The sequence below is a fragment of the Embiotoca jacksoni genome, unplaced genomic scaffold (genome assembly GCF_022577435.1).
Source record: "Embiotoca jacksoni isolate LCO1_2020_lvr unplaced genomic scaffold, fEmbJac1.0.p SCAF_9, whole genome shotgun sequence".
NCBI classification, from domain to species: Eukaryota; Metazoa; Chordata; class Actinopteri; family Embiotocidae; genus Embiotoca; species Embiotoca jacksoni.
The window spans coordinates 5,709,290-5,730,134 of record NW_027185447.1 but is presented as its reverse complement, the minus strand read 5'-3'; the positions used below and the strand labels follow the sequence as shown (position 1 = coordinate 5,730,134).

Below are 20,845 nucleotides of genomic sequence, written 5' to 3'. Positions count from 1 at the left end.
CCACATTTCATTTAAACCTTTCTCCACTTTGATATGCTGCCAAAACATCTTTTGTGAAGATTCAGCTGAATATTCTTTCACCGAATTGAGTAACCTTTGAGCTCTACAGATTATTTCACTCCTGCGGAATTGATTGATAGCCTACCACAAGGACCATTGGTATTCCTTAGATCCCAAAACAAGAAGCAGTTGTGTGCTCTAAATAGACAGGTGCATGCACAGACAATTCACAAAGCCACAAATGTCTATGAGACTTACAGACATTCTGACATTTGGCTGGATTCTGATGCGAACGTATTGATATAATAATTTTTTCCACTTCATGTTTCAGCTTTGATTATTTTTCCTCTCGTTGTTAATAGGTGCTGATATCAGAAGGTCTGGGGAAATACGCCAGGGACCCCAAGTTTGTGTCAGCGACCAAACACGAGATCGCTGACGCCTGCGCAATGACCATCGACGAAATGGAGAGTGCTGCCAGCAATCTGCTGAATGGGAGTATGAGTAACGGCAACTCTGAGGGAAAAGGGAACGGCAGTTCGGACCCAAATGCCATTGCGCACCTGAGGGACAACAGTATCCGCGACTACAGCGATGAGGAGCCATACGTGGCTGTGAAATGTGAGGAGGACCTAACAGATGAGATGATATGCATCACTTCGCTATAGCAGCGGCTCACACCGGATTCTATTTAGTTTTTTTTAATTGAATTGTTACTCCTGTTCTACAGTGAGGGGTGTCTCTGTTCACCCTGCAACAGAGAAAACATGTAAAACAGGGATGGATAAGAGAACAAAGTGCCTTGTTTTCTCTTTCTGTTGAGTGGAGAACAGAAATGACGGAGAAATGATCGGGTTTATAGAGAAGTTGAGATCAATTCAGCGAACACTGAAACCAGAGGGAATCAATGTACCTGCTAGCCGGCCTGTCATTCAACAGGATTATAATTGGAGGCGGTTTTCTATTTCCTTTATCATTAACATTGGTTGGATACAACAGAAAAGGTAATGAATTTAGTTTGAGGATTAACTAAATCAGCTTTAATTTGTGGGTGTTTGCATCCAGGCAGTATTAGGTAAAGAGTGTCGGGATGCTGGGCCTGCCATTGTTCTGCTGCCATGAACTCAAAATGAAGGGCCAATAGTAGAAGCAAAAAATGTGCCACTATTGCAATCACTTATAGGCTGCCGTGTATGGAATGATTCCTGTGTTAGATTGATTGAGATAAATCTCCAAAGCATTCACCCCGTTTCCAGTTTAACTGTCAGAAGCAAACACCAATGACAGGTACGTGAATGGTACGATCCTAGAGTGGAGAGAAATGTATGAGCTGGATTTACAAAGCTACATTCATCCTGCTGCAAAATGTCTTTGGCCGTCCAACGACTTTGAGATTCCATGTATTCAGTTGAATTTCATGTGTATATATAATGTGTGATTTTAATCTTTAATTGGTCATGGCAACAGACGCTGGTTCTTCACTTTACATTTTCACTTCCATGACTCAAATTACACAGAAAAAAAACTTGATAAAAACATATATATTTTTTTGCTAGTATTTCAGCTAATCTCGATCAGGCTAATCCGAAGCCTTCGCTGCTGGTACGTTTGAATCGAGCTGCTCTGGGTTCACACTTCAGGATTTCAGGGGTAAACGTTGCTTGTCTCTGTTTTTGACTTGAAAAGGAAATCACATATCAGTGAAAGAAAAAAAGACTTTGTCCTCAGGCATATCCTTCTGTTTCATGTGCTCGCTGACACATACTGTAAGTCCTTCCCCCTTTACACCTCCAACAATGCTACATTTACACCAAAATTTACTAACTCGATTACGCTCCATATCCTGGAAATAAAGGAGCATTAAGGATGCTATAATGTTACAGACTGTCCCCCCATAAACAGTGATTTCACTGTTTCGCTCAGAATATGCAATCAGTCACTTTACGCAGATTTTCTTCAAATGATGAAACTTTACACACTTTTTTGATCTTTCTGTATGATGCTTTCGGGCCCGATCGATATTGGATGTTTGAGGCCGATATTGATATTTAAAGTGAAAGAATTCCGGTACTTAATGATACAGACCAATAGTCTTTATTACATACATACTTTATGTCTGGTAGATACGTTAAATGTGGTTATGAAACATTTTAAAACACTCGTGACACATACATGTAATGGAGGCAGGATATTTTACACTGACGTTAAATTTCACTTTTAATAATTATAAATATTAAATCAATTATAAATAACTATAAAAATTAAATGCACACAAATTTATAATTTACCCCAAGCATATTTTTCAGCATTATATCCTGAACAAAAAAAGTTTTCATATTGGCCAACATTACACCAATACCAATTTTTTTTTGTGATAAGTTGATGCCAATATATCGGTTGGGCTCTGAGACGTACAGTATAACATGAAACATGATTCCTAGCAGTCCACTCTTACAAGGAAGGTCAATATGTTGTTGTGAGTTCCAGTAAAGTGATTACAGAATAACTTATATATTATACTACTACTAGCTATAATAATAATAATCATTTGTGACTATCCCTGCAATAAAGAGAAAACAGAAAGAAACCAGAGATCCCTGTCTCATAGCTGAAGCCCAAAGTCATCGTGGCAGCGTCGTCTGTCCTCAGTCATGTTTGACTCAACCTCTTACTGCCTCGACAGCTTCAAATCTTTGCTTCCAGGCATCCCTAGTTCCAACGAATCTCACATCATTTGTAATGGGTTTACATGATTAAGTAGAATTTCTCTCAAGCAGCTGAGTGCTTGTTTCATCAGATAGATAAGAGCACATATGTGGCTGTTCTTTACTGTCTACGTGTTGTACATTTAAAATGCCACAACAGAAAGGGAGACTATTTCCTTGACAATATACACATTCGGTAGATTTGTTGTTGGATGTACATAGTGTGTTCTTGGACTGAAGTGACTGATGTTAGCTGTTGCCTTTTATTTGTAGGACTTCTTATTGTTCAAACACCGGTTTCCGTGCACAAAATGTCCTAAACAGCTGCTGTCTGTGAAGCGAGAACAACACAACCCGCTCGTAGGTAAACACACTGAAGATAAGATAAGCACATTTGCCCTGCCACTAACCAGTGTTTGGCTACCACTGCCAACTGTAATCATGTCTTCAGGTCAACTTTTTAAAACCCAACACTGGCTTGTGGTGTGGCAATCTCCGTTTTTTTCATCCTCAATTTAAATACTGTTGTCAGGGTAACACGTGTAATCTGTGCAAACAAAGGGCTTCTTCAAACATAAAACCAAAACAAAGGATCATTGAGTGCATTTACACACACACACACACCAGTACTCAGATCTTACTCCAGACTAAAAGCTGTTGAAATGTGCACTATTAACAGTGGACAGTGGTGACAGGAGGTCTGCACAGTTTGCTGTTAGACATTGTAATGATACAGACATGCAGATAAATTGAATCTACATCAGGATATTAGCTGCTACCTGAAATATTCTTCACATGCACTGTAAATGCACTCACTTCTTATGTCCTCTCATATATACACAGACAGGTTTTAGTGGCAAGTAAAGCTCATAAATAAGACTTATGCATTTTCTAACTGCATGCAAATAGTGTTTAATTCAGACTTTTAACTCATTTTATTGTTATTACCTCTGTAACTAGCCAGGTGTGTGGGTGTCAGGAAGGATGTGGCGAAAGGCTGCCTTTCCAAAGATTAGTATTCATGTGAAACATTTGCATGTGAATAATGTTTTTGCACTGATTCTTCTGATTGGTTACTGGCGATCTGAGAGGCAGAATCAGACAGTGAAGTCATCAGTGTTTGAATGATAGGTAATCTGCTGCCACACTAGTAGTGTAGTAATAAATGTCATTTTAAATAGCCAATTGAAAAACAGGTTTGATTTTGTGTAAATGCAGCCAAAGATTCAGTTTTACTCTTTTGGATTTTAATCACTCTTAAAAACATATTTTGAAGTAATTTTAGAAAGCTTCAGAAGCCATATTAAACACACGCTGTTAGCAGTAATTTTTACATTTGCTGCATATCCCAGTCAGGACAGTCATAGTAGTCATAAGCCCTCCATTAAGCGCGCAGGACTGCAGCAGATAAATTCTCTTGCTGCTGTAGGGGTCGAACATGCGACTGTTCCTCTGAACACGAGGCCCTCCGGCTTAAATATTGGCCATGTTTCTTAATCCTTCCGCAGCTCCTGTCTGATTTAAATGTCGGTGTTTAAATATGAAGTACAGGGATGGGAGAAACACAGTTTTGCAAATATCTCTATTTGAATCAAATCAAAATTTGTTGGAGAAAACGACATGACGTCTAACATTCCATGTTTACCCTGTTGCTCACGTGACAACCAGTAACACCGAAACGCAAACATCTGCAGTTCATCAGAATCCATCAACATTTAGTTTTATCAGGAGACACGATGACAGACAAAGCTTTGTTGTGCAACACAGCTTTATTTTTTTGTACTGTTCCACTGCTTTACACGTCTATGAAATGACTGCAATGTATAAAATCTGTACAGTGTTTGTTGAAAGACAGTGATGAACTTGAAAATTTCTGCTTTCTACCCATTTGTTGTATGAAAATTAATGAAAAATTAGCTCTATCTACTTTGTAGCAGAATTACTAGTACCTTCTAGATTTTGTACCAATGAAAACAAAAACCCTGTTTTGTACATTTGAATTTTTGCCTGAAATGACAATGAACCTGCTGATTTTTGTAATGACCACTGAATAAAGACATGAGGACAAGGTCAGGACGGGGTTGTTTTCGATGAATACGAGGAAAAACAACAAAAGCCTTACTAATAAGTTTTTAAACACCTATTAGTATCCTGGTTCTGATTGGATTTTCAGAGTATGTTGGTCCTGTGCAGCTCGTGTAAACACTTCAATCCAGATTTCTGAGCATTCTCTGCTCTTAAAGAGCATCGTGGCTAAAGTGTGAGAAATTAAGGCACAACTGTTCACAGATGATCAGAAACCTGAATACTGTTCGGGGTATGAATCACCATCACCGTTCTTCATGTTACATGTAAACATCATATCTTCAATAAGTTCAAAACCAGAATACTAATGTGCATCTAAACACACTGAGTATTCACAGTAATTCCCACTTTATGGTCCACATGTGTACTCCTTCATTAAAACATAAATTATTTAAAACATCCAAGTCATCTTACAACACTGTATTATAATGTAAACAATAACTGTTAAAGCAATGAAGCAGAGAAAGAAAATGTGCAGCGTAGTGCAGAGCTCAATAAGGCATTATAATTATAATGAATTCTAAAACTTGACTGTTCATTATAGCTGATGACACAGACTGAATTTAAATCAATACTTCATGTATGAATTTCCAGTAGATTTTCTGTAAAGCTAATTGTAAAATCACAACACTGACGTGTGTCTGAAACTGAAACTAACTTCATTCACATTCTGCATAAATAGTAATTAACACTGACATCACAACATTATGGTCTTATAAGCACCAATGGCTTTATCATATTTAGAAACTTCATAATTTCATCTGATCAGTTTTACGTAATTAGGTTCAAAAGCATCTTTGTAAAAATCCATAATATATATATTTTTAAAAATCTCTACACGAGTAAGTGATAATCTTTTTGTTTGTTTTTAGTGTTGTTAAGTCTATACCACTTCTTAGTGTATATAAGCATAAAGTATATTTAAACAGACATTTGATCATCTGAGGTATAGTTTGCATTTCTTACTACATTATTATTATTATATATTATACAGTTACCAGGTTGGCCTCAGCCAAAAGGTAACTCAGAGCTGTGAGCTGTAAAGTTTGGGGACGCTACGGCGAAGGTAAAGTCAAAAAGCAACTAAGACAGTGACAACATGCATATGAGCAGTTTTAATCTTCAACAGTTAGACAAAGACTGTTCCTTTAACTGCTTGTACCCCTGAAAGATGTGACCACTGTTGAAAAACACAAGTGTGGTGGTGGCATAGCTTCACAGTCGGACTGTGAGAGGGTTATGAAATTGTATTTTTGGAAGCAACGCAAGAAGGCAACTAGCTTTGTTTCTCACATCAGCTTGTAAAACTATATTTTCAAGACCATTGTGGCCTTAATGAGATCAATTGCATTGAAATCAGAAGTGTTAACATTCCCACATTATTAATTTACAATATCTGATCACCTCTCTCTCGCTGCTGTTGTCACCTAATAACAGATTGTGTTGTGAACTGTTCCTGACCCACATAAACCCTTTACTCGAATGGTGTCAGCTCTCCTTCCGTCTGTTCATCTCTGCGTGTTGAGTGTCAGAGGTCGGTACACAGGAACCCCCAAGTCGACGAGAGGAGGGCGACCTCTGATGACATCTGCAGCCTTCTCTGCTATCATGATGGTTGGAGCGTTCAGGTTTCCGCTGACGATGCTGGGCATGATGGAGGCGTCCACCACTCGCAGCCGCTCCAGACCCAGAACCCGTGTGTTCGAGTCGACGACCGCCATCGGGTCGGAGGGCGAGCCCATCTTACAGGTGCAGGACGGGTGGTAGGCGCTGTCGGCCTTGCGGCGCACAAAAGCATCGATTTCGGCATCGGACTGGACCTGAGGACCGGGCTGGACTTCTGGACCACGAAATGCATCGAAGGCCTTCTGGGCAAAAATCTCTCTGGAGAGTTTGACGCACTCCCTGAACTCCCACACATCGATATCTGAGCGCAGGAGAGGTAATGACAAAATGCCTTTATAAGATTCTGCTGGAATAGTAGTGTGCCAGTTTAACTCCATGCTTAGGTTAGGTTAGGTTAGGTAGTTACTTTATTAATCCCCAAGGGGAAATTTTTTAACGAGTTAATGCTAATGTGATGCTCCAGTCAGACCTCCAGAGGGACACATGTACTTTGTAATGTTGAGTGACTTTATCTTACCGGTAGAGAGATAGTTGGGCTGGAGAATTGGGTGATCCAGAGGATTGGTGCTCTTTAGCTTCATCCAGCCAACACTGGTGCTTCTCATTGGTCCAACATGAACCTACAACACCAGAACAGCGTTGGTCCACCAATAACTCAATCTGTCACTTGTTCACCAAAATAGTTAAGCAGGTAACTTGCCATTCGTACAGTAGAGTGCCCTCCTAAAGTGACTACACTGGAAGAGATGAAGACGGCACAGCAAAAGCTAACATAGGGCTTCGGCAGCCTGAGGAATCCAAATCAAGTGGACATCTGTGTCCTGATTGGTCAAACTCGGCCCTATAAAGATTCACATTTGCTTCAGGTGAACTTTGTCCCTCACTTCTTACAATGCAGTAATGCTTGGGAAGAATTATAGTGTATAATAATACACATTCAACAGGTGCTGCTGGATCAAAAAACAAATTGACAGCAAAATGACAGCAAAAATCTGACAAAACGTCTGTGTGCTGCATCAATAGCATTTCAAAAATCCACTTTAACAGAGCAGAGGGCTTTGAGGTTTCTGAAAATAGCTTTAGAAGAACAGTAAGTGGTGTTCAAAGGTCTTATGGGTTATACAAAGATAACTAGATATTTATACATTAAAAAAAAAAGTATGCTTAGTGCTATGACTCGATTGTACCTGAGGCACCCACTGGGGCTACAGTGGCATATGAGTACTGCATTAAGATAGACTTTCAAAAACCCCAACTTATATTTTAAACCTTGTTTGTGCAAAGGACATATCTCCCATCCATCAAGAGCAGCTACACAGATAAACTGTTGTTTATCCCTTTTTGCTAAATGATGGTTGAAAAGTGGTGCAAGTAAAGCAACTGTACGGCTGTTCATAAGCCAACACTTCCACAGAAGACAATGGAGGAGTTATTTCCTAACAGGCACACTTCTGTGGAGGCAGAAATTCCAGGTAGCTGCATCTGTCATGATATCTGAGGTAATCGCTTTTCCATGGAAAGGGTGTATGCAGTTTAATTTCTGCGTGTGTAGTGCCTCACAATGGTATCTTATCTAGCTTTGCAGAATTAGTCAAGTGTGTACGTGGGAGTGCGTACGTGGGAGTGCGTACGTGGGAGTGTGAGTGTGCACAGTGTGTAGCAGTTCCTGCACTGCAATTTTCAGTCACACACTGTTGAATAATCAACCACACACATTTGACTGCACAATAAAATGAAAATCTTCCGCCCACACAAAATACCTGCAACTGTTTGGTAAAGCCAACGCACCTGATAGGCTTCTATCTTGGAGGCAACTCGTCCGTGGTCGATGACTTGTGAGGGCAGGAAGTGAAACTGGATGTCAGGGTGTGTGACGTTCGGCCGACTTCGGATGAACCCTCCGCTCTCTAAGTGGGCTGTTGCTCCATAACCTAAGGCACAATGGTGATGGTTGTTTCAGTTGTCTGTGTGTGTGATATTTCCATCGGTCTTGTCTTGACTCTTGGTGTATTTAATTTGGGTTTCTGATTGTGAAGGTCAGTATGCTCGTCAGTCATCAAGCTCACCCAGCAGCCAGCAATCTGTATTCTGTTTCAGTTATCGTCACATTTCACCAAAGGATCTGTGAGTCCTCGTTTAGAAAACTTCTTCTAAGGACCCTTTTAAATGCTGTTATAAGAACATTAGCTGTGATTTATAAACTGATGTCATGCTATGGTGCATAAACAGCTTTATCTCCAGCTCTATACTGAGTATCACAACATCTCCACCTACAGCCTTCCATCAGGCCCCAAAACTCACAGCCTACTGTTTCCTGTGGTGTACAAGATGGAAATTTGCGCTGTGAATGTCGGAATCTTAATAAGGGAAAGCATTTTATTTATTTTTTTTCCAAATTACATTACCTTTATGTTTGAAAGATAGTTAACATTAACCCATACCTGTCCATGATTGACATTTTCTGAATTAACAACATATCAAGCAAGTGAAAGGTTCTTGAAGGAAGGAGCTTGGAATTGATTAGGATATTAAGTGGTTTATACTTTCAGTGAAATTACGTAATTTTGTAGAAGATTATGAAGAATGTGCGAGTTCCTACATCTGATTATGTTTACCTGTGAACAGGGAGAGCCACTCTAGACCTATCTTGACCATGTGGAAAGGTTTCTGGGCCTTGTACAGGGTGATAGGTTGAGTACACTGCTGCTGGATATAGAGCTCCAAGTGATCCTGCAGGTTACTGCCAACACCTGAGAAACAACGGAGAGAAGGAGGACAAAGAGAGATATTAATACCAGCTATCATAATACTATGCACTCCAAAGCCGGTGTGATAGTAAGCACAGAAAAGGTGAATAGAAAACACCTGAGCAGAATTGTGGTTTTTAATGTTTATTAATGTTGTTATATTCCCCAGCTGCGCCAACCTGCTTCAGTGTGAACATTTAAAAAAATGAAATACAAAAAAGCCAAAGAATTTCTCACAGGCTTTTTCTGTGCTTACATGTTTAAGTAAAAAGCCAACACACACACATACACAGATACACACAATGTACCTGGTAAGTGCTGAATCACGGGGATGTCAAGTTGTTTAAGGTCGTCTGCGTTTCCCACCCCAGACATCATGAGGAGCTGAGGGGAGTTGATGGCTCCTCCGCTCAGTATCACCTCTTTTTCTGCAAACACCTGAACATAGAACAGAAAAAAATTGCTGAAAAAGCCACTTACAATACGACAAGAGTAAAAGTATTACTAAATTAAATGAGAGGAAAGTGTGTTAGTTCAGAAATTTGTATTACTATGTTTATTCTTTCTTTTCCATTTTTAAAAGTCTTATACCATCTCCCCTTCTTACCCGTTTCGTTTGTCCATTCTGTGCGTACTCCACCCCCACAGCACGGCTGCCATCAAACAGGATCTTGGTGGTCAGGCAGTGCACCTCTGCCTTCAGATTGGGTCGACCCAGGGCAGGTCTGAGGTAAGCGCTGGCGGTGCTCCACCTCTTCCCTGGACACATTTGGGCAGTGAGATTAGCATATGGTTTTGTTCCTCAGACTCAAGAAGGTTTGTATAGTGTGAGAAGTACAACTATCATAATATATAGTGACCAATGTTTAGAGGCTCTAAAGTAATTGGACAGATACCCATAAATTAAAATGGAGTCATCATATATAGTACTTTGTGGAAAATCCTGATCGGTGGTCACTGATTTCCCAGACATTTACTGAAGCCACCTTCTGCTCTTGCTTATCATGGGTCTCTCTGTTTTTAGTCTGATCTTCAGAATATTCAACCTCTTCATCATTGGTTTATTTGGGTATATGTTTAGGGTTGTTGTCCTGCTGAATGATGAAGTGTCATCCAGTGCAGTTTTGATGCATCTGACTGAATGTGACCAAACAGAAGTCTCCTGTATACCTCTGCATTCATCCTGTTGCTTCTGCCAATAGTGATATCATCAATAAATACTCGTTTGTCAGTTCCTTGGGCAGCCATACATGCCCCAGCTGGATAAGAAGCACCACCAAGTTTGACAGATGAGGTGGTTCTTTGGATAAAGATGAGTTCCTCCTTCCATTAATTTGATGGAGTGATTTTTGTTTTGTCAGAACAAAATTCTCTACTACACCGGTGTCTTTTTGTATGCTTATGTGACCTGGCCTTTCTGTTTTTGAGGCTCAGATGAGGTTTGAACCTCGTGGTGAATCCTATGAGGTTCTGGTCATAAAGTCTTCACTTAATCGCTGATGACTTGCTTTGCAGCCAGAGTGTTTTTTCTTCCCAAGGCAAACAATTTTCTGGTCCTCCACGAACCTCCAAAATCTATTTGATAGATTTTTGCTTTTAAATTTTTTTTTTTTTTTTTTTTTTTTTACAGTTTTTTAGCCTCAACAATGTCTTCTTCACTTGCGTTGTCCCCGCTTTGTTCCACATCGCTCACTCTAAACGGCAACTCTCAACTCGGATCTTTATGTGAACTTCTCTGTACATGAGCGAGTGTTGAAACGACACAGCTGTCCATGGCAGTCAAGTGTCCAATTACCTCCCCTGAACCGTTACAATGTGTACATGGTGTATTTAAAGGGCTATATCTCCCACACATTTCTTTTAAATATTGATGTGAACCTGGTCAAGTTAAAGCTGAGACCTGGTTCTTTAAAATAGTACCCTTTATTTTCTTTAAAAAAAAAAACACTGCATTCATAGCTTTTAAGTGTTCTTTCTGGTTATTTGTTATATTAAATATCATGTAGCTATAGTAGGTCCTTTTTTTTTTTTTTTTTTTTTTTTTTTTTTTTAACCTTTATGAATGGTCATGTCCATCCAGCCCAGGCCTTCCTGCTGGTATCCATTCATGTCATCAGTGAAGGGGTACCCTGTCTGCCGCCCCGCCTCAATAAAAGCCTTATGAAGGGGATGGTTGGTCTTCCCTCTGGACACATGCAGAGGTCCGCTGCCACCTCTATACCTGCAATACAAAGAAGAAACACCAAGTAAGATATTCAGTAATCAGTACTGAATGAATATGAATCCTTTTATTACCAGCAGTGATATTTTTCTGTAAGCTGTTGTGCATATGTGTCTCTCAGCAATTATCCAATCCGAACTTGTAAGTACATAGTGATTATCGATTTCCTGCAAACCTTGAAGAACATAAATGTGCTGAAGGCATTACCCATATATTCTATTTGGATTTATTAAGTAAAACCACCATATCGCTAAAATCTATAAGATCAAAACCATTTTCTAAAGTGCCAAATACAATCATCTCATTCATAAAAATATAGAAATGTGTTCACAGTGACTTGAACTTCCAACTCCTGTATGAACTGCAGCTACTGTATCTGTAAAATGCGAGCTGATTTATCATAATTTTTGATGTTGACTCCTCCAACTGCTAACTGTACTTCTAGATTTAAATGCAAACAAATGGACACGATTTGGTAAGAATTACATTAATCTAAAGATGCAGGACAGGATTCCCATGGAAATGATAAAGTCTCTGATAAACTAAACATATCTTCCATTTCAATGTGTGTACTGCACTTCATAAAATGTCTTTCACAATACAAGCAAATGCACCAATTCTGTCTGTGAAATCTACTTCCAAGAATCTTTAATTTGTCAGCAAACCAAAAAAGTAATTTGAGCTGACATCTATGATCATAATTTGTATGTGCAAATTTCCTTCATTACCTTGCTCCGAAAATAGATCAGTGACGCACAGCCTTTAGCCTGTGATGTACACGTGGTCAGGTTCTGCACGATAATCACAATAACGCTGCACATTTACAACGTTTTCTAATCGCCCCTGAGAGACTGCCCGAGTTCGGTTTCCCTTCAAACTCTGTCCATGCGTGTTAAAATCATTCAGAGATAAACAACAAACCTAATTCAAAACAAATGCCCTCGAGACATTTTGGTTAAGTACCTGTTTTCTCCCAGTTCGTGACACTGAGCCTTCCTGAAGTAAGGCAGACAGTGTTCGTAATCCCAGCCCTCAGCGCCCTCTCTCTGCCAGCGGTTGTAGTCTTCGGCGTGCCCGCGGATGTACACCATAGCATTGAGCGACGAGGACCCTCCCCAGACACGACCCCTCGGCCAGTACATCACCCGGTTGTCCATGTGGGCTTGAGGTAGTATGTGGTAGTACCAGTTAAACCTGTGGAGAAATGAAAAGAAAAACAACATGACAACAACAGTTCAATAATAGGTTATTATATTGGAACAGATATCAATATAATGGACCATTAAGTTAGACAAACGTGATACGTGGATGTTTAATTTGTTCAGATTATACAGCCAGTCAATTCATTTTTCATTCATTGTAACTTTAATAGTCTAACATCAGTCAACAGGTCACGCAATATATAAGTTGAGTTTTCTATTTCTTTTTGATTATAAAGCAGGTCTAGGTCCTATAAAAATACTATGAAAGTGTCAAAACGCTCAGTCCCCAGAAAAATGTACATAGCCCACATTCAGTAACTGAGCCGTTTGGACTTATGTAGGTTTGTGATGTCACAAACTCATACTAATGTCATGTGTCTGCCCTCAGCACGGCCCACTGTCCTTTTACGTGGAATAAAACAGAGTCATCATTCTGTCACCGAGCTACCTAGCGACAAGGCCAAAGAAAACCTGTGGTAAGTTTGAGCATGCGTTACTCAGAAACAGTCAGCCAATCAGAACAGAGGATCATTGATGCCAATGCTCCTTTAAGACACAGGCACAAAACAAATAGCTAAGGAGAGGAGATAAAACTATACTGAGATAGGTTTTGGTACCTGAGATAAAAATAATCTTCCTTTCAATATCAGGAATGCAAGTAAAATACCAGAGAAGTGTCAAATCTGGGACCTTTAAATTACTGAGTAAACTGGATGACGGTTAGTATTTTACAGATGAGGATCAACTTTTAAACCCAAGTCTAAATGTTAAATGGTTTCTACTTTTTTGCTTCAAGTGATTTGGAAACAGTGTAGTATTTAGTGATGAATGACAAATAATGTCAAATAAAACGGTTGTATACATCTACACCAAAACATTTCAAGACCAGTGAAAAACAAAAGAGATAAGTTATTTACTGTACTTGTCATCACAGAGGTTATAGGTCAGCGCAGCTGGCATGTGGATCTTCCATGAGAGTCGTAAGCTGCCTAGCCACATGTCCTTAGGGCCTGCCTCCAGCAGCAACACCGACTCATGGGCATCCTCTGTGAGGCGGTTGGCAAGGACGCAGCCCGCTGACCCCGCCCCAACAATAACATAGCTGTAGGACGGTGTTTTCTGATCGGCTGTAGGTGATGATGAAAAGCGACGGTGAAAAGCTGAGGCAGTGAAGCATCTGTAACGGTTGGAGGAGGAAGATGAGCAGGAAATAGAAAGGCCCATCTTTCTGGTCTTGGGGACAAAGTGACATTCTGGCAAACGGGTAGAGAAGCACCTGTTGTCTCTCACAAATCTCCCCCGAGTCCCCGTCACAGCTCTTCGGGCTCCAGTTTGGCCTAGCGTGGCCAAAGACAACATTCTGGGAAGATTTTCTTCATTCACTGGGAATCACAACAACACTCAGTTAAGGACACACCAGAGTGGGAAAGCTGGATTTGGAACCAAAACTAGTATATCTAAGGGTGTTGAATGAAATGTACATGTCTAAAATTAACACAATTATTGCTGCACTGTCTTGCTAAATATACCTATTATGCTATACGTAGAGGCTTTTGGTTAACATTTGGGATCCTTAAATATTAAACATTAACTGGTCCACTCCTTGTTCTTCCTCAAGTCTCAGCTCATAGTTTTAAAACATGCAGCAGTTCAATCAATAACTAGAAATGACTGCCCATTATTTGGCTCTCTCACAGTGCATGTTTCTCCCTTTAAATAACCAAGTAGACATGTTAACGTGTCAATCTAATTTGGACAGATCAACTTTTGTGTCTCAATCAGTAAAGTCCTGCTGCAAAGTGATCAGATGAGGCCAAGTCATTGTGTTACCAGGAACATAAAAAGTTTGTGTGTGTTACGTTCAGGTTCATTCTGTGTAAAAGATCACAAAGGCCGCAATGAACCGTTTGGTCTTGTAAATATTTTATTTGAGGGCTATTCTGTGTTATATATCACAGTGCAGGAGGACGTGCAGTCAGCTCAGTGATATCTAGGTCAGGACTGTCACGTCGGCAGAACAGCAACTCACTATCAGCTTTTTATTGTCAAACGTAATGCCGTAAACCGTCTGAAATGTCTGCAAGTGGATTCTGATATAAAAAGGATTGTTTTTATTTTACTGACTTTCAAACTGTTACGGCTGTTTCGCGTTACATGTTTACTATTAAAGGTCGATTTCGTAACCAGTTGATTTCGTAATCAGTCCACGGTCTATGTGGTCGAGCTGCATTTCCAAAAGTTTTAAAATACCTTTATACTGTGTGTAAAATCTTTGGATGGGTTAAGCTGGCGGTGACGGCGCGACTGGCACGTCTTTGAGGACTGAACCGTTATGTTTGTTTACTATTTCACAACTAATTGGTTGTCAGCTCTGTCCGAAGCGCACAGTCGTCTGGACTTCACACCGGACAGCAGAACATGGAATTCACTCAAAGCAACTCCACAGAGTCCATCGCATTAAAGTCGAGGTGGTGTCGGAGAAGTTGCAGGCAAATACAGACAGACGCCACGAACTGTTGGATGAAGCAGTAACATGCAGCAGCCCTTACCTTTGAAACACTGAAACTTGGAGACCCGGACGACACCGAGCCGAGAAAACTGTCCACGTCTGTGGGCGGGGCTTAAGGGCCGTATATAGATGAACAACCCCAGCGTATTACCAAAAGTTCATTCAACAGGTCCATCAAAGGTAGGATGCAACACGGAGGACTTGTCACGTATTATCAATATGTACGTATCGCTTGTTTTTCTGTTTATTTATTTGGTGTTCTTCATTTTATTTTTTTCAGCCTGACAGTAGTTGATGATGTGGGCAGCTACACTGATCTTTTTCTCCTATGTCGCAGCCCAAGTGACATCCACTGGAATTGTAAGTTATCGAATTTATAAGGAGGTCATTCATTATTTTAATTGAAATTAAGAGTGATCTTACTTTAGTTTTCTGTCTTTGGGATTTCTTTTCAGAATGTGAAGTGTGAGGAAAGTGTTGGTAGGTCTATGTTGTGTTTATCATTCATACTGTGCCCTCTAATGTGAATATGGCTTTATCATTTGATATATATCAATATATCATTAAAAAGTTGATTTGTACTGACAGTATTTTTCAATTTCCCATTAAAAAACTTTGACACAACTGGAAATTACCTCTAATTGTGATATAGCCTAAAGTAAGAATTCAACATGAATTAAATGTATTTGATAGGCAAATAGTAAAAATAAGAATTGTTTATTTAAAAAAAGGTACATTTTATAAATTCAGTGGCCACACTGGTTTTCAAGACGTTATATCTCCAGATATCATGATGCGGATTTCTAAGATTTTTGTGGGCTGTGTATATTTTATTATATGAGTGTTCGCTGATTGTTCAACAAAATCTATCCCAGAAACTAGAATATATTTCAACTGCACAATTAACACAGAACATCTAAATAAATTTCAGAAAATGATAATAGTCTATGTACAACACTATCGTTGGGTCAGTGAGCTCCACTGTTGTCTCTTGTTCCAGATTATGGCCGAGTAAACCATAATTCCTATCCATCATTGCCAGCAGACTTGAAAGTGAATCTGGTGACTGAGGGAGGAGAATACAAGCTGAACATAAGCTGGGCAATACAGAATGATGGTAGGAGAAAACACTTTGTATTTGTCATCACATGGATACCAATAATACCACTCGATGTTGTTGACTTTAAGACAATTTTATAAACGCAGTTTGCAATGCATCGGCACACACACACACACACACACACGTTCACTGACATGGCAACCTTGAGAATCTATAATTAACAAATAAACTCAAAAGAAAATATAAGGGTCATTATTAATGTAGTGATTGAAGTTACCAGACATATAACGTTTATCCAGTAACTGAGGAGATTTGTCTTCATCACTTCTCATTTCATTTACTTGACAGCAGGACTTTACTCTGGTTGCCGTGACTTCACTAAGTAGAGGGTAAAATATTTTTATATGAATAGTTTAGCTACTATGCTCACATTGGATTGCAGAAGTCTTTATGAAAATATCAGGTTTCTGTAACAAAGGAAATTTAGTGTGAAAATCTCCAAAACTGAACGTAGTGAATGGGCTTATTATGGGAAGTCAAAAAGATTTGAATTTAGAAAGTTATCCAGTTGGAAATCCAAGATTACATGCTCCACTACCAGTTTTCAGAAATGTATATTTCCATATTGCATTGTGTCACCTACAACCTGACACATCACATCACTGAAACACCCAAAAAATCAAAAGCTTGTATTTTATGTAGCAGGTGTGATGTAGCAGAAGGAGCCCCCTAAAGGTGATGAAACTGATGTCCACCAAAAATATTGTTGAATATTTAAAGTAATACATTAAATGTCGACAGACAGACCTTCACTGCAGTTTTTACATTCTGTCTTTATTCTGGCGGAATCTCTGCGATAAACACTGACTGGTCAATGTCTAAATGCTAATGCCGACCAACTGCTACTTTAACCACTCTAAACTCTGTCATTTTATCTCTGCAGGTAGTATTCATAGCCTGGAAGGCACTGAGATCGAAATATCAGGAAAATCATTAATCTACTGTGAATATGACCCACCTTTCAACAAAGCAGGCCGCATAAATTCAACGGAGGTATCATGAATGAGCTCTTGACTACAACTGATCATTTATTTTGTGTTTAAGCAGCAATTATCAGCGTGCGTTTGAATTGATGCTCCTGTCAAAGTGGTCTGTGATGTTGAAAAGATTTCATTAACTGCAGTAATTGTCATCTTTTCAAATCTAGATATGGTTTCAATTTTTAGTAAGCGTAACCGATGGCCTCACCGACATATCAGTTTCTAATCTCCCCGCATCTCCACGGGAAAGAGGCCTCTCATTCAAGCATGTCAACATTAACGTTCCTCGTAAAACAAAGCGTAAGTAACTTTTTTATTTGCAGCTTTACTGATATACGGCAACAGAGTATTAAAAAGCAAAGACATAAACAATCCTTGGGCTGCAGTATTAAAGTGTCTGTTAGTTTGGCAGGCATGAAAAGCAGAACAAGTTCAAAGTTAACATAGCATTGCATTTAAACTATGCTTTATATATATATATATATAAAATAGCACAGAATAATAAAATATTACCTAAAAAACAACAACGCATAACATGCCAGACATTTAAATGATATAAATGTGTCAAAAGTGTGACATTTTTTTGCATTTTCTTGTCTGTTTTCTTAGCAAGAATTACAACGAAGTCTCCTGAAGTGACCATAGCTGAGCGACTCACTCCAATATACCTTTTTAGTCCCTCGCAAGATCATGTGCGACCAGCAGGTTTTCAAAAGTATAAATGCATTAACACGCGTTTATTAACATTCACAATACCCAACACTACAAAAGCACATACTATGTCAGAAAATGTCAGAAATAATGTAAAATATTTGTCATGTAGATTATTCTGTTTAATAGTTCTTTTTAATTGTTCACTCCAGTTGAGATCATCACTGAGCCCACAGCTTCGCAGTTTCTAAAGCTTTGTGAATTCCTACAATCAATCATTAAAATCTCTATTTTACATCAACTAAAAGAAGGCATATGTATTTGTATGTGTGTTTGTCTGTGCAGACTTGAAAGTTACTGTCACTGTCACCGTTTTTGGAGGACTGGCCGGTTTGATGATCCTGACTTCCTTCTACCTAATCTGTAAATACAACATTTTCAAAATGTACAGTTAGTTAGAGCAGTACGTTAGGCACCAAAATATCAGACGATAAATGGAAACAGATTCTCAGCTTAATGCACACAACATGGTTTACTTCAGTGCTAAAATTGATGTAGCCTATCAAAAAGGCTCTCTTTTAAAAGTTGGCTTTCTGAGACACTTTTGGATTATATTAAACTTCGTGACCGATTTACAAAAACATTTCTGCCACATTGCAAAGGAGGTTAGCTTTATACTATTTTGTCTAAATGTCCCATCATGTAAATGGAAACATGCTTTACGTCCTATATTTTTAAGTTGGGTTGTAGAAGTACCGAAACATATTGTGCTTGGGCTTCACCTCGAGATTACATAAAATCTTTGACATTGCCGGTTGGTGCTGAAGACAACTAACTTCTTTTGACCAATGTTTTATTACTTCCCAGATAAAAGGTGTAGATCCAACGTTGCCACAGCACCGGGTTTCAAAAGCGGGCCTGGATCTCCCATGGTTCCTGTCTCTGTCCTTGTCGTGTACCCTGCTGAGAATTCAGCCTTCCAGCAGGCCATTGTGGCGCTGGCCGAGTTCCTGCAGTGGCACGGCGGCTGCAGTGTGGCAATCGACATGTGGCAGCAGGAGAAGATCGCAGAGCTGGGGCCGATGTGCTGGCTGGCAGAACAGGCTAAGGCTGCAGACCGAGTGCTCATTGTCTGTCCATCGGTACAGTGGGTACGCTGTGTGTCATTTTCAGGATATCTGCATATTAAAAGCAAGGAGCACCAAAGAAGTCTGTCGAACTTTCTAAACTTAAGATGTCCAGAAAAGTCAAATAGCAGTGTTGTATTGATGGAAGGTGGTCGCTTCCATTTTTAGTGCGTTGGTTAAGCCAGCTGAAGTAATGTGGTGATGAGAGACGGATACATAATTTATTGTCCTCATTTTGTTTGATAATCTCCTCTCCTCTCCTCTCCTCTCCTCTCCTCTCCTCTCCTCTCCTCTCCTCTCCTCTCCTCTCCTCTCCTCTCCTCTCCTCTCCTCTCCTCTCCTCTCCTCTCCTCTCCTCTCCTCTCCTCTCCTCTCCTCTCTCAGCCCAGCCACCATCCCTCCAGCCAGAGCCTCCTAGAGCCCTCCATCCCAGCAGCGGCTCATGACCTTTACCCTCTGATTCTCAACATGGTTGCAAGCCACGCAAAGGTGGCCAGTGAGCTGGCTAAGTTCTGGGTGGTGCAGCTGGGTGAGCAGCAGCAGAAAAGGCCTTGCACCTTGGCCCCTGAACTGAGGGCCTGTAAAACCTTTTGCTTGATGAAGGATTTGAACAAAGTTTGCAAGAGTCTTCCTGCTTGGCAGCGGGATGACAAGAATATATTAGATCGGATTTTCAGAGCACGGATTTCCTACAGTGACAAAAGTACAGTGAAGTTAAGGGAAGCTGTAGAAAAGTTAAGGGAGCCTCTCCAGAGAGCTGCCACCATTAAACCCTGTGGTCATCACTGCTGGAACATCTGTAATGAAATATGAAAGATGTGAAAATGTTGTCACTAATGGATAAAGAATATGGGTTAGAATAGTTGACAGTAAGTATAGCTGACTCTTTCAATATACTGAATGTTTTGTAATTTTTTTTTAATACAAAAAATGACAGATGTTTGGATATGTATCGCTCATCTAAGTTGCCTATTTTTGCTTTCCAAAGGCATGGAAACTTGCTTAAGACTTGGTGTGACAGTGTTTTGTCTGTTGTCATCATCATGCAGAATTTGTAAGTGGCTTCAATGCTAGTGAGATTCAGCACAAAGAAAGAGGAAGGTGACAAAGACAACTTATCTTTGTCTTTTTGTATAAATTATTAAAAAAATAATTCATTTGTTGCATTTGTTTATTTCATCTGCAACCTGTGGTAAATTATGCTTAAATTGTGGTGGATTATGCTTATGCTATGCCCATTTATATATATATATATATGTTTAATCCAGTCTTTAATCAAATGCTATTATGATACTATATGTAACCCTGTCGACTCAGCATTAAGATGTGCTGCACACAACTGTGTGCCCAAGATCATGAGAACACGAAGTAAGTTTCGGTACGTGACAACTCACACGCGAGCTGAACTCAGATTCAGGAGGTCACGGTACCAACTCTCGATAAGGAATTGGTACTCCTCTTGTGGAACATCCGAGACTAAAGTCCCGCCCTACCTGTATAAAAATATGTAATATCGAGTGCTCAGATCAGACACTGTTTAATAGTGTTACTTTAATATTACAGTTTTTCACAATTGCTAAGACACATTTCTTGAAAACTCCATCCTGTTCTCAAAACTGTAAACACAAAACCCAATTTCCAAACCACAGTCACAAAACTGCTGGCTCTTCTTGCAAAACTGAACTTTCGCCTCAAAACAGTTTTATCTGCACTCAAAACCAAACTATGTTGTCACATCAGGCTCTAAGCCAATCAAAATGAAAACAGTACTGAGCAGTCATTATAAACTGCATACAAAAAAAATAAAATAAATAAAAATAAAAAAAATACAATGTTCGTGGCTACCTAAGAATGTGTGTATAGTAAATCCAT

The 20,845-nt window shown here is 39.6% G+C and overlaps 3 protein-coding genes across 7 annotated transcripts in view; 2 read left to right on the top strand and 1 right to left on the bottom strand.

Annotated features, from left to right (window-relative positions):
- Positions 1 to 4,778, top strand: part of cacna1db (calcium channel, voltage-dependent, L type, alpha 1D subunit, b) — an 88,178-nt gene extending 83,400 nt beyond the window's left edge. For all 3 annotated transcript variants that reach the window (XM_069140786.1, XM_069140785.1, XM_069140784.1), the window contains one exon: positions 363 to 4,778. In XM_069140786.1, the coding sequence (XP_068996887.1) occupies positions 363 to 668 (306 nt within the window). In that variant the 3' untranslated portion in view covers positions 669 to 4,778. The remainder of the gene's footprint in view (positions 1 to 362) is intronic.
- Positions 4,760 to 15,255, bottom strand: chdh (choline dehydrogenase). 3 transcript variants are annotated; one of them, XM_069140791.1, is made up of 11 exons: positions 15,136 to 15,255; positions 13,863 to 13,968; positions 13,509 to 13,763; positions 12,348 to 12,578; positions 11,218 to 11,384; positions 9,771 to 9,922; positions 9,472 to 9,601; positions 9,032 to 9,166; positions 8,205 to 8,347; positions 6,934 to 7,036; positions 4,760 to 6,717 (listed from the first exon to the last, which is right to left on the bottom strand). In XM_069140791.1, exons 2-11 carry the CDS (start codon positions 13,943 to 13,945, stop codon positions 6,299 to 6,301), a joined length of 1,818 nt encoding a protein of 605 aa, XP_068996892.1. In that variant the 5' UTR covers positions 13,946 to 13,968; positions 15,136 to 15,255; the 3' UTR covers positions 4,760 to 6,298. The 3 variants fall into 3 exon arrangements, with proteins under 3 accessions (XP_068996892.1, XP_068996890.1, XP_068996891.1); XM_069140789.1 differs by having other exon boundaries at positions 13,509 to 13,968; XM_069140790.1 differs by lacking the exon at positions 15,136 to 15,255 and adding an exon at positions 14,837 to 14,849 and having other exon boundaries at positions 13,509 to 13,968.
- Positions 15,202 to 20,107, top strand: LOC138193022 (interleukin-17 receptor B). Its single transcript, XM_069140792.1, has 10 exons — positions 15,202 to 15,275; positions 15,376 to 15,455; positions 15,551 to 15,575; positions 16,096 to 16,212; positions 17,099 to 17,208; positions 17,363 to 17,495; positions 17,805 to 17,900; positions 18,192 to 18,269; positions 18,714 to 18,997; positions 19,358 to 20,107. Exons 2-10 carry the CDS (start codon positions 15,390 to 15,392, stop codon positions 19,784 to 19,786), a joined length of 1,338 nt encoding a protein of 445 aa, XP_068996893.1. The 5' UTR covers positions 15,202 to 15,275; positions 15,376 to 15,389; the 3' UTR covers positions 19,787 to 20,107.
- Positions 20,108 to 20,845: the final 738 nt, after the last annotated feature.

Excerpts from the sequence above, each read along its gene's own strand:
- LOC138193022 (XM_069140792.1), top strand. The coding sequence starts at position 15,390 with ATGATGTGGGCAGCTACACTGATCTTTTTCTCCTATGTCGCAGCCCAA. Across the intron at positions 17,496-17,804 it reads CGTTCCTCGTAAAACAAAGC|CAAGAATTACAACGAAGTCT; the intron begins GTAAGTAACTTT and ends CTGTTTTCTTAG. Across the intron at positions 18,998-19,357 it reads TCTGTCCATCGGTACAGTGG|CCCAGCCACCATCCCTCCAG; the intron begins GTACGCTGTGTG and ends CTCCTCTCTCAG.
- chdh (XM_069140789.1), bottom strand. The coding sequence starts at position 13,945 with ATGTTGTCTTTGGCCACGCTAGGCCAAACTGGAGCCCGAAGAGCTGTG. Across the intron at positions 8,348-9,031 it reads GTGGCTCTCCCTGTTCACAG|GTTATGGAGCAACAGCCCAC; the intron begins GTAAACATAATC and ends ATTGTGCCTTAG. Across the intron at positions 7,037-8,204 it reads CCAAGATAGAAGCCTATCAG|GTTCATGTTGGACCAATGAG; the intron begins GTGCGTTGGCTT and ends CTGGTGTTGTAG.